Genomic DNA, 13617 nt, shown 5'->3' with positions numbered 1-13617 from the left:
CCACCCTATGCTTATTTAATGAATGGAGTGTTCACCCTTTCAAGGGAACAACTAAAACATCTCACAAATGAGAAGCTGTGGAGAACTAGAACAGTCTTTCGGTGCAGGCATTATCTGACCCTCGTCCGCCCCAGTGGGTGTAGTTTTTTTTGTAAAGGAAGATGAAACAATAAGAGCCTGCACTGACTAAAGGGGGGCTTAGTAACATCAGCGTAGAGAACACATAACCCTTTCTTTGTTCGATCCAGCCATGGAGCTTGTATTTGTTCCAAACTTCATCTATTAACCACCATGTCTGAATTGGGAAGGCAGATGAGTGGAAGAGAGCTTTCAATACACTATCAGGCCATAACAAATGTCTTGTCATGACTTTTGGTTGAAAGAACGCCTACACGTCATTCCTGGCCCTGGTAAATGATGTCGCCTGAAATTTTATAAACACGTTTTTGTCGAGCTGGATGGCAGTCAGATTTTTTTTTTCAACAACTGAACAGAATAGGCAATAGAAACCAAAAACTCTAGACTAAAGAGAACTTGATTTTTGTGATGTCTGAAAAGTTTGAGTTCCATATCTCGATGACCATGTTTCGCTGCAATACCATTGCTAAAGCGCAGCTACGGAAAATCCATCCATCCATCCATCAATTTTCTTATCCGCTTATCCTCACGAGAATCGCAGGTGTGCTGGATTCTGGTTTAATTCAACTTGAAAAAATGACAAACTGACGATGACGGACGGTTGCCCAGGCCAGTGACGGATGACGAATGACGGACCGGAAAAATGTTGTCAAATGCCCACCTCAACTGATGTCTTATCTCCTTGCCCATTTTGTCTTTTGTCTGGATGGGATTCTATGTTTGTACAAGGATATTTCTTGATATTGATATTTCTTACCATTTCTGAGTGAAAAAAAGTTACTTTTTATTAAGCAAATATCACTTAGAATGTAATTCTATCATGATATAGTAACATAACAGTTACAAGGAAGGCTGGTACTTTGCTTTCCAATCAAAGGGGGGATTTATCAGAACTATTACAGGGCATAGTCTGTATGTGCACGTATAAAATATTATCAGCTTCTTCTCTCTCTATAGTTTTTGAATATAAGCAGAAAAAGGTCACCACATATGGAGCAGGACAGGACGGGCTTCAATGTTTTGCCGATATAGGCAATCTCATTTTTCACTGTCTCCGAAAAACCATATGCAAGTCTGCAGAAGTAAACATCTATTTACAGCGCTGTTGGCATGCTTATTTGCACACAATCTACAAATAATAAACCAGGTCTCTCTCGTTCGTGAATATAAACGTGGACACACACCCACCCATCCACACCTTTCAGGATGTGCCTAATTAATTTTTTCAGCACTCCAGCCCAATACCGTGCAAACACATTGTTCTCTAAAAGAAACATGAAAAAGGTCAACACTGGAACATGTCACTATACAGACCAAAACAATGCAAATAAAACAAGAACAATATGGTCACCTATCGAAGAAAAATAGAGTACCGGAGAATCGCTTGCAAGATTACAAGCCAAACGTTTATACCATCTTTCTCCATTGTATCACTTGCATGGCTAGAAAATTGTTCCCAAGACACACAATATGTCCGACAAGTTGGAATGCACGGCGCCTGTCTGTTAAGTGACTGAAACTGGACTGCCGGCCCAAGGGTGCACTGCTTTGTTGGTGGTGAGGTTCAACCAGCGCATGCCGACGGTGTTCCAGAGGCAGCTCCTTTGGATAACGTTGTAACCGTAGAAGAGGAAAGAGAGGACCACACTCAACAAGCATTCCCCCCAAAAATGAACTATGTTGTACATTTAGTAAACTGTAGTAATGTTTTTCATTCTGGAATATTGAAATAGTAACCTAAAAAAAAATTAATTAACATGAAGAGTCTCTATGAATTCTGCGAAAGAATAATATTGTCGCAGCTTTCTCGCAATTATGACTGAGTATCGTAATTTCTCGGGAATTTTGCCAATCAATCCGAGTAGTGCTTAAAATGGCAAATGGCAAACCAATCACACGAATCTTTGCATCACATGCACATCCTCACTTGCTTATTCACAAATACCGACAACTCTCATTTAGAAATAAAAATCACCACAAGAAAAAAACAAACAAAAAGAAAACTTGCTTAACAAGTTGTGAATGTTCAATGTTGCAATGGAAAATAAACAAAGAATTTATACAATAAGCCAATGGCAGGGAATAGCTGCAATAAGGGAGTCTGTTTCACACTGATCCGATGTAAGTGGAGAGAGAGTCCAGTTCAGTAAAACATCATTTCGTCAGCCTTTGTGTCATACTGGAAATATATTTCAGACATCAACATATTTTACAAAGCACATGTGCATTCCTGCAAAAAAAAAACATGATGGCTGTAAAAATAAAAAAAGTGCCTCATTGAAAATATGTATTAAAACATTAGACAAAATATTTTTCTGCTCATCAGAAGGTTTGTAGTAAAGTGCTGATTAAGATACTGTGTATCGGGAATTACACCAAGTATAATGATATAATTCTTGATAAATGTGTCTTTTATTTTTTTCATCATACTTCATTTATTACAGTTTTAGCAAACCTAATTACAAATTTGCTGAGCATCTTTGCAACTTGTTTGTGCAAATCATTAAGTTCTAACGAGTTCACACAAACTAATAAGGGTGTGAAACAATAAATGTTAAAATACAAAATAAATATAGTGTTAAAACATACTACAAAAAAATGAACACAACATGACGCAAACAATTGCAAAATGGACACCTTTACATGATGGATTATTGTTTTAACAAAACAGAAGTTTATTTACTAGCACAATACCAAAATCCACTTGCCAAATTGGCAGCCTGAAAAACACCACCCTAACAACACAAAACATGAGTATACACTATGCTGACAAAAATATATTTACCTGTTCCCTCTCCACCCAATGGGAAATTACCCCACGCATGAGGAGGAGGGAGGCTAAAAATATATTTAAGGAATCAGTGCGGTAGATAAAAACTCGGCTTAGAACTTGGCATGGAGAGTGGAACAGCTTTGGAAAGACTTAAGAGAGATTGTGATGAGAGACCGAGAGGGTTTGATTGGTTCCACCTGCTTGGGAGTGGTAAACCGAAGTACCCCTCACTGGAGTGCCTGCATGCTATACTGCACTACTTTTGCAATACTGACAAAATGAATACAACTAAAGCGTCTCTCAATCACAGCTTTCGCTCCTTGAGAAAATTGTCGATGCAAAATCCATTCATACAGTAATAATCACAAGGGCACAGGCTCCAGCACAGTCGAAGTCAAGTCTACAAAACAGAAAACTTCGATTTGTCTAAACAGCAGGAAATGACAGGATGGTTAAGTGGAAAAGTTATCATACCCCTGACAGTCTTACGTGAAAAAAAAGCAACAAATCTCAGCAAAAACCAATAAAGAAAACACAGCTCAACCATCATGCTCGGTCGGCTCTCAAGAGTACGCCTTGTTCGCTTGTCGGCCCTCCTTCCAATAACTCCCAGAGGACTATGTGCAGCCAGATGGCCAGTATCTTGGCTATTCAGCTCAGGTTTGGGAGAAGCCAAGACAGCATCGCTGTGAAAGAGAATTAAACTCGCCCTTGCCACACACAGACAAATACAAAAGAGGCACTGAAACTAAACTGTCATATCTGTGCGTATACACTATCTATCCATCGATGCATCGATGGATAGATATATACATACATATATAAGGCTCTACTTTTTTCCCATGCTTCCAACTCTGTGGCTTTTAATGTGTCCCGGTTTATCTATGGAATTGTACTGATGAGGCTTCACGCAGCCAATATATGTACAGATAGTCTCCTCACATCTGACCAATGAATTTTACCGAACACCCCACGGAGGAACAATGAAACTGCCCAAGCCCGTCCTGGTAAGCAATTAATTTGTGTAGTTCAGTGGGAGCCTTTCGTGACGTAATCCTGAACTGAAACTGCCGACATGCGAAGCGTGAGTGAAGCGTAACGAGTAATGCTTACAAGTGCAACTATTGCTGAGGTTTGCCGGTGGATCTTGATAGCGTAGAGCAGTGTCACTAAAGCCTCTATCAGCAATGGGTTTCGAAAGGCTGAATTTGTCGGTTTTGTTGACTGACATCAGCGACAATGAAAGCGAGGCTGAGTGAGAAAGTGTGTCGGAGGAGTTTTGGGGCTGGTGAAGAGGGCTTTGGGGGGTTAAGTGTGCAGGAAGAGGAAGATAATGATAGCGATCTGGGGTGTTTCTGGGAGGCTACTAAGTAACGAGCTGGGTTTGGGGGAAGAAAAAAAACCTTTACCATGTGTAAGATCATGAAAAGTTTTTTTTTTATAATCATCTGTGTAACTTATGTTTGTATATACCCCATGTTATTACATGAAGACCTTCGGCTAATAATACTAAGCGTCCCTTGTATGATTTTAATGTTATAATCGGGTGCGCTTTTTAGTCTCGAAATTATGGTACCTTTGCACAAAATTATTTTATTCATTTATTTATTTGTTTATGATAATTGGCACTGAAGTGTCTGATACACAAAATGTTGCACTCAGATTTTGCACTCACTCAGTGTCTCATACTATACCAACTGAGGGAGCCCAGCAGGGCTGTGTACCATGCTTTTACTCTGTGATGACCATACAAACGTTATATTTATGCCCACAGTCCACTGCCGACAAATACCCGGCCAAACCAGCCATCTTGACAGCCCAGAACACGGCCGCTCTCTTTAATGTCGATGTGTCCCATGCAGCTTGTCCTATGTCCCATAATCAGCTTTGCCCCTGTTCCAAGAGCCAATATGATTTTTTTCCCCACCTCACCTATTCCACATTGCCCCTTTCGTCCCCCTTCATCTCCATCCAAGTCCTCATTTTATTTTCCTGTCTGTTGCTCATCTGGTTTGCGCCACTTCCATCTCTCCTCGCCTTTGTTTCACTGCAGCAAAACTTGATCTTTACTTCCTTCCTCACCTCCTAAGATGCCTCATTTCATCCTCTTTCTTAACATTGTGCTTTGTCTTTTTATTATTCAATCCGCTCTTAAAAGTAGCACCAAAAATATGATACTTATTCAGAATACAGTTTTGTTTTTTGCTAAGACAAAACCAAAAGGAGAAAGAGACCCCTGAGACTGAGTGAACTTAAAACAACAGGCAGTAAAATGGGCTGTTTCCATGTCCTGCACTGAGATGCGGACAAGAGATGCCTTTTCAGTTGGAAAATAAAGGCAACTACCACACCCCCAGTAAGTTTCTTTCCTTTTTTGTTTTTGCAGGAAAGATGCTGTCTTCTGAAATCTGGAAGACACTGTCAAATTCATTTGACTCACTCCACATTTGTCTTATGTTCCTGTAGATCGCCCAACATTTGCCCCATGCTTACTCCCACAGACACAGCGCAGACTCAAACTTACACAGAGATGTGTTTCGGTTTTTCTGTTATCAGTCCATCCGTGTCCGGTATTTTGCTGAACGGGCTTTGAATAATAAAGCAACATATTGTAATAGTTGTCCGGCAAATAAAATCCTATCCCTGAGTGGGACCGTTACATGACTTAATCTAGCATTATATGACATAAAATTACACAAACTGTCAAAAGAAAAAACAACAAAAAAAAACAAGTGAGGATCCATGCCATTTTCAAGGCTGAAGCATTTGCAGCACTATACTGAGAACAGTATTCAATTTTAAAAATATGTTTGTGGGGGGGTTTTTGTGTTTTTTTAGCATGCTGGGCAAGCCTGGCCTAACCCCCAACACACATCCCACCTCATCCCTCTGACAGCCAGCAGGGCCTACCATGTGCATTGTCAGCCAACTATAGCTCTGCTTCATCCAGTCCATGGCAGATGGCAGCGGGAGAGAACAGATAGGACGTGGGATGTGTGTGTGTGTGTGTGTGTGCGTGCGTGTGTGTGTGTGTGTGTGTGTGCATGTGAATAAAAAAATCTGCGTGAACGTGCGTTATTTTCCTCTCAGAACATATGGTAGAACGTAAAAAGAAACTAACACCTATAGGAGGCTAACGCAAACCTGAGATGTCCGTTACCTGATAATCAAATTTTTGTGTCTATCAACATCTTTCTGCTCACAGACACTTGCATTTATAGTCAAACAGAAGGTCTTCCATGAATGGATGGTGGATTATTACCTCAGAATTGATAATAAAAACAAACAGCCTTCTTTCAACCAATCTGTTTGTTATAATGCCTTAATGTAGGCTACACAGTAGAAATATTGTTTTTGTTTTCTCACAGTACCCAGTAGCTTGCAATCACGATATTATTGCAAATTAATGTATAAAAATCTTGACCTTTCAGAATGAAGTGAATTTTGCTATTCTTCTGTTAACACTGACAAAAGTGTTATGTGAGCAACTTTAATGTACTGTATGCTGTTTGATAAACACCTAAATACCTAAACAACCCGTAAAACATTTGGACGACAAGAAACAATCTTCTCAAACACCGTCATCATGTGCAACCCATTTGAAGTCTGCATGGTCACGACTGGAATTTTGTTCAACATGTGATCAGCAAAAGATCGCCGCCATCCCGGACAAATGCACGACAATAACTTCCTGTCAAGGTAAGATATGATCATAAAAACACAGTGAGAGCTCACTGATGTCCACTTTGTGATTTATTATGTAGTTTCCCCTCTGTACACTCTTTCATACTGCAGGACTCACCTCGGATGATCGACAGCTTGGCATTGACTGTGATCTCGCCCTCGCTGTTCTCAGCCACACATTCGTAGGTGTTCTCGTCACGCGGTGCGCGGAGAGGCTGAATTCGGAGCACGGCGCCGGCGCCCTCGTCGAATTCAATGTTCTGTTGGTTGAAATGTAATCATTGTTCAACACGTGGAATTTAAATTAAAACAAACAAAAAAAAGGTTGAATCTGAAAGTCTGGAAGTGTTAGGGCAGTTCTGTATTACTTAACAGTAACCAACGACGTCATACCTTTGTGTGACATCTGTGACCATCCATCATCAATCAGTTAGCAGAATTATGCCAATACTTATAGATCCATTTGATAATTGACTAGTTGTTGTTTAATTTTTTTCATTTTGACACCTCTAGTTGACACAACATACATGACACAACACAATGCGAGAGGTATTACACTAGTGCACGGAATCCCTATGCAAGCAGCTCGTTTTCAAACATATCTTTTTCTCAAGCTGTAAAAGCTGACAGCATGAGTTGGCCAGTCAGAAGAAAGTCCAGCTTTTTTTTTTTCCAAAGACAGGTTATCATTGAAGCAAAGAGGGCCTTCCTGCAGGGATCTTAGGGTTGAAGCTAAACTTGAAGATTTAAATATGTGTTTTGACCAGCCTGCTGCTCCATTGCTGCGTGTCTCAGGGCTGAGCAGCTAATTAGGCAAAAACACTGCAGAGCAGAGCATTACGGTCGATATCAAAGCATCTGTCTTGAGGCTGGAAAAAGTCGGGGAAAAAAATAATAATACTTCAAAAACCCTTCCAATATTTTTTTTATTGCATGATAAAAGCGGCAAGAGAAATGTGCATCTGTGCAAGTTCCATCACGCTCTTGGCTTTGTTTTGCGCTTAACAGGCGACAAAGGAGGAGAGCACAACTTTTTGTCTCCCCTGATGATGTTGGCATTTATTGCATTTTTAGCCCCACCCCCCATGCAGTTCCCAGGACACTGCAGCATATGTACTGTACACCGATCTCTTCGCAATGCAGATGTTAACGACACCACTGAGCATCAGTCAGGAGTTTTTGTGTTTCCGCCCGGGAGGCCTCCTAAAATCTAAACAACAGACATGGGAAAAAATGTGCCGAAAGTACGCAGGCAAAGACACGGCTGAATTACGTTGCGCAGCACGACTTTTAGGGAGTATGACATCAGTCCTTCAAGTGTAGAGTGGACAGAGTTAAAAGAGTGACAGGCCAGGCCTTGCATGGAATTACTGCCCGATAATCTTGTGGTGAACGTGCAAAATTCTTCGAAGGTAAAAGAACAACCTGTCCCTTACAAACTGAACACCTTTTGTATTTCTGAAAACTGTGCGGAAAGAAATGAACACGAAATTGCCTTTTTAAGCGGCGCAAAGAGATCAAAACGGTTCTGTCCGAGGTGTGGAAAAAGAATACAGTATTTGCAGGCAGTCCATGTCTTGTTTGGAATTGCTGTCCTCACCTAACGCTGATATGGATTGAGCCTTGAACAAGTGGTCAGAAGGAATGTGAAATATTGATACTGCCTTTTAGAAGTCGATGGTGTAGTGTTGTGAGGTATCAGAGGCAGTCCCTAAGCAAAAAAAAGTCTCTGCCAATTGACTCACCTCTATACGCTGGGAGTTGACCTTTTTGCCTTTCTTATTCCAGCTAACCCTTGGCTTGGGGTCACCTGTCGCCTGGCAGACAAAGGACACGACACCCCCGGAGACGCCTATCTGGTCAACAGGGACTTTTGTGAACCGTGGTGGTGCTGTAAAGAAGGAAAGGAAGAAGAAATATGAGCAATTGATGGCAACAAATGTGTCAACGCAATGAGGCAAATTAATCCATCTAATAAGAGAAATAAGAATTCATTTATAATGAACTTTACATTTCAAAGAAATCGCAAAGCATCTGTGGCCACACAGCGACTAAAAGACATAATGCCAGTGATGGTTGTTACACTTTTATGTGAACAAAACCCACACTAGCATCTCTCCTCTTGTGGCAGATCCACAGTTGCTTGTTCTGTATCGCACGCCCATCTTATTTGAGCTGAAAAAAATGTGTCGGGGGGGAAAAAAAACAATCCCCATAGATGAAGAAGTAAACCTAACATGAGTCACGCTGTAACTTGAAGTTGTTCAACATGTACTTTTGAGTAGGCTGCAGTTATATGAAACTCCCATATGGAGTGATCGTTACTCTGACATAGGAAAAAGAGGCTTAAGAGGTAAGAATGGAAAACAGATCTCATTCTGACATTTTAGCACACAACTGTTCTATAGAAGGCAAGGGTTTTTGATGTTGTTTTAATGGCAAAAGCTATAGAGTGTGAGCTCCCCGATTGGGTTTTTTTCCCCCTTGATTCTCTAACCACACAATCAACTGGCTGACATATCTCTAACCCCCCACTTTTTTGCAGTTTGGTATCCAAACACGGGGATGAAGGAGGAAGAAGACTATGAAGCTGTAACTACTGGTATTTTTAATGTTTGTATTTTTTTTTTCAGAAAGAAAAAAGAACTGCACTTTTTTGTATTGCATTCCCGGAACACACATTGTATTTGAAATATACTTTAAATGAGTTAGAATTATATATAATCTTGAACAATGTCTATATTTTAGTTTAAAAAAATCAAGGGAAGCGCAACGACAGAATTTTAAATCCATTTTTGTATAATAGTTTCTTCAGTGCCTAGTAAAAAACTGTGTCCCACTGATCGCTTTGTGTACTTTCTTTATTTCGGAAAATAATTTTAGACATGACAATAAATGGGGAAAAAAGTACAAAACCATTCAACAATGATGAAAATTATTTGAGCTATCGCAATTCCATGATTCATCTACCTTCATTATCAAAGTATCATTGAACTTTATGAAGGATCTCTTCAGATAGGAAATGCTATTATGAAACTATAATGTTTTTTTTCCATTTATTTAAGTTAAAAGTGGGGATATTAAAAAAAACTAAATCGATGACCTATGACAAAAAAAACAATTTCAAACTATTCATTCACAAGGAGAAAGTCTTTTTTTTTTTACCACTGCATTTGAAATTCCACTGCACTGTGCCCTCTCTTGAGAAAAAGAAAGGCAAAACAACACAAGTGACCTGTGACTGTGAAGGCAAACGCTCTTTGATTCATTTTGCCGGGTCCGTTTGACATTTCTGACTTGACTATTTCCCCTGCACATAGGATGGGAGGCAAGACCAATAAATACACCGACAGCACATGCATGCCGCTCTGAGTTTAACTGCTGATGTATTCCGGGCAGGTCGAACCTTCTTTCTTATTTTGATTTCTTAACAAAGACTTCATCTGGACTTGTCTTCTTCTCATTAGTCACTTCTCTAATTCCATGATCTTATTACATTAAATTGCTCCCAACCAATGTTTTCCTTTTCCCCATGCAACAGTTGGCAGCCTGAGAATGGGTGTGTCCTGTTATTACAGATGCGCTTCAGTACATTGCGCTTTTCTCCTCCCACAGTTTTTCCTCAACAGTTTGTCTCTTCGAGCTTTTGCTGCCAACAATGACCATTTTCGCATCCCCTCAAATTAGAACGTTGCCGCATTCTTTGCAGTTGAAAGGTGAAAGAGGTTGGATTGTGACAACGGGGCGTTTCCACAGTTAAAATAGTTTTAATGCAGTGGCCTTTTGTTTCCATATTTGTCTATTCATTTTTTTTTTCAACTTTTTTCATTGAAGTAGTAGGTTGTCAGCCAGTAAAATGTGATACGCTCTATTTGCTAATTATAATTACAGCTGGATATAATTATCAAATTCATTTATGCATTATTGAGCTCTCCCAGGATCCTTTCCTTTTGTCAATTTCATATCCTAGAAAATCCCTGAACAAAATCTCCACCAGACTCAACTTCGAATGCAATATTGTTTGCTTGGAGTATCTTAAGTAAAGGTCTCCTTCCACTATAATACCGAACGGATGACATTCAAAGGAGAATATGACAAGTTGTATCGTTGTCCTGACCAAAGTCTTCCTCTACAAAACTGCTTCGATAAGTACACAACTTGGCTTTATCTGTTAGGCAGGGGGAGACAGCCTGAGCCAAAATAGCCAGTCACGGGGGCTCCTATACCCTTTCAAGTCTCCAATAATAGAAGACATCAACGCAAACGCTGCTGGCTAGCAGGAGAAGCAAAACTCACACTGAGCGCACAGACGCTCGCTTCACTAATGCAGCTACCACCTGCTACTGGCCGCTACCTCTGTTGGACCCGATAAGACAAAATAGACTCGCGATGTGATTGTAAAATAGTGGAGAGCGAAGGCCCACAGATAAATATGAGAAAGCTCAATTTTCCACTACTTTACTGTTATTTGATCGGACGGTGTGGTGAGAGAACCAAGGGTGTCTTTATTGACTAATGCAGTAATAGATGGAGAAAACCTTCTTTGGTCATAAATGGTCGCCATTAGCCACTGAATTAGCAAAATGGATGGCAAAATGACACAAAGACCTTCTGTGATTTGCAGAAAGAGGCTGGAAAATTGGCATCTTTCACGGTGCAAAAATATCTTTTTTTTCTAACACTCAGTGTTTGAAAAGAACAGGAGCCTATTAGATGCAACATTTCAAGCACTTTATCCTTTGGGTGGTAGTTTGGGCAAAAATGATGGGAACGACATTTTGTTGCGACGAGGCCTTTGGGCATTTACAACATATGAGCTCAACTTGTACATCTGTATGCATTCATTTGACTTATCGACACACATTTCAGACTATTCAATAACTACGTCTAACTACGTATAGTTACTGTATACTGTGTTAAGTCCCCAGTGAAGGCCCAGGTCTGAATTGCAGCCCCCCGCCACTACAAATTGTTCCACATAAAGACACACACACACACACACACACACACACACACAAAAACCATCAATCAAAGCCAATTCACAAAGGCTGCCCGGGTAAGCACCATCACTATAGCAACCAGGCTTTTACTTTAAACCACTGCTTGTCTTGTCAGTAGGTTTTCACACACCATCACTCACATTCACCCAACAAAGGCCAAACAACTTGAACTATCTGGATTTTTTTTTTAAGTATAGAAATCTTGGTACAAAGTTTGCAGCTTGTTTTAGATCGTTTCTAGATTTGAGAGAAAGACGAACATGGATGTTAATCAAGAAAACAGAGCATACCTGTGGCTTTAACATGGTTTAGAACAGAAATTAGATCAGATATTACGTTATTTAAAAAAAATATATACCAATGTAAAATTGGAAGGTCAACCTTTTCTACACTTATACGACAAGCCATGAAATATGTGTGACTCTTTTTGGTTATGTCAGTCAATTTCCTGGGACTATTCACACTCATAGCTTGAAAACTTTATGTTGAGAGGGAAGAAATTTCATCTGTGCTGTATGTTACACATACAGTACATTTGACAATAAGGTTTATCCAATCCAATCCAATAATGGATGCTAGATGATGCTAGATTATGCTAAAGGAGGCATAGACACTGTATATTATACTGTACATTGGTGTGGTGTGTTGACAAAAAATGTTTTGGACTATTTTGCACAAATCACTTCTAGTGTCACTGACGCAAATCAGAACAATTATTACATCATTACATTTCAGAACATTAAATTAAGTATATTATAATTTAAAAAAAAGGCTGGATGGAAATTAGGTCTCAACTTTATCCAATAATTTATTCGCCATAAAGTTTTCAAGCTATGAGTGTGAATAGTCCCAGGAAATTGACTAACATAACCAAAAAGAGTCACACATATATCATGGCTTGTCGTATAAAAGAAGTACCATATGGGCTTGTACAAATCCTTTGGCCATTGCATCATGCATTGTCTCATAAATGTCAACTGCACTGCAAACAAACTTGTGGGAATATTCAAACCACGAAGGACATATGACAGGATGTAGAAATCTTGTCTGAAGTATTGGTACCAAAATGTGAAGAGTTATGGTAGGAGGCAGCATTTCTACACAGAGCTGCATGCTTGTAATGTGCATAAATTGGTCCCACTGAAACTATTGTGGGTAAAAAAGTCCCTCTGTGTGGCTGTGTTTATGTACCTGTGTGTGTGTGTGGGGGGGGGGGGGGGGCACTAAAACTGGATTGCACCAACAGAGATTTAAACTCGAAAACTAGATTAAATCCAGTTTTAAATTTAATGCTGTTGCACCAGAGCTTTAGCAATTTAAACTGTGATCGAGAATTTATTTTAGACTGACAGTTGGGAAGGTTACGTTTTTCATAATGGTTGCGTTTTTGAGGTATGAAGCAAAATAATGAAGTTCCTCAAAGAAAATTGATAAACTGGCTCACTCCTCTTCATTTTTATGACGAAAAGAAATTTTTGGTGATATACCAGTACGTCAAGGAAACAGTTTTGGAGCTGAACAGGAAGACTGGAACACCTGTCAAACATGATGGCAGTGACAGAAATGCAGCTGCACCACAAAAGACCAAACGTTTGAGCTTCTCTGTCGAGCCATTATGTAGCCAATCAAGTTTACAAATAATGTTAGGCTAACGTTTCTGCTAGCTAGCAACAATGTAAGCCTTGTGACGAAGTAACGTAGGTTGGGAGTGTGTGCACAGTGAGTGAAGCGATCATTACAACTGTTTGTGAATGTCTGGCAAATGACATTCACTACATGCGCACACGCTCGCAAACCTTCAGGAGAATTTGGCTGCAGTTACTATTCTTAGCCGCTCCTCCCCACAGCCACCGCCAGAACTCTCTCCAAACCTTTGCCGCTCTGTGAGATACAGGCTGTAACATTTCATCGAAAAAGCAGCCGTTGACACAGGGGTCTTGACAGTGGAGTAGCAGTGCATCATTTAATTTGACAACTAATTATTCATTTTAATTTCAATCTTCACAATTATCCTTTAGATCG

The 13617-nt window shown here is 39.9% G+C and overlaps 1 protein-coding gene across 7 annotated transcripts in view; it reads right to left on the bottom strand.

Moving 5' to 3' along the window:
- ptprsa (protein tyrosine phosphatase receptor type Sa) overlaps window positions 1-13617 on the bottom strand; it is a 212590-nt gene that overhangs the window by 102264 nt on the left and 96709 nt on the right. For all 7 annotated transcript variants that reach the window (XM_086116116.1, XM_086116119.1, XM_086116120.1 and 4 more), the window contains 2 exons: window positions 8341-8486; window positions 6714-6855 (listed from right to left, as the gene is read on the bottom strand). In XM_086116116.1, the coding sequence (XP_085972242.1) occupies window positions 6714-6855; window positions 8341-8486 (288 nt within the window). The remainder of the gene's footprint in view (window positions 1-6713; window positions 6856-8340; window positions 8487-13617) is intronic.

Source organism: Hippocampus guttulatus, chromosome 7 (genome assembly GCF_054856545.1).
Source record: "Hippocampus guttulatus isolate MCC_2025c chromosome 7, RoL_Hgut_1.0, whole genome shotgun sequence".
Taxonomy (NCBI): domain Eukaryota; kingdom Metazoa; phylum Chordata; class Actinopteri; order Syngnathiformes; family Syngnathidae; genus Hippocampus; species Hippocampus guttulatus.
Note: the sequence above shows the minus strand (reverse complement) of the source record. Positions and strands in the feature narration are given on the sequence as shown.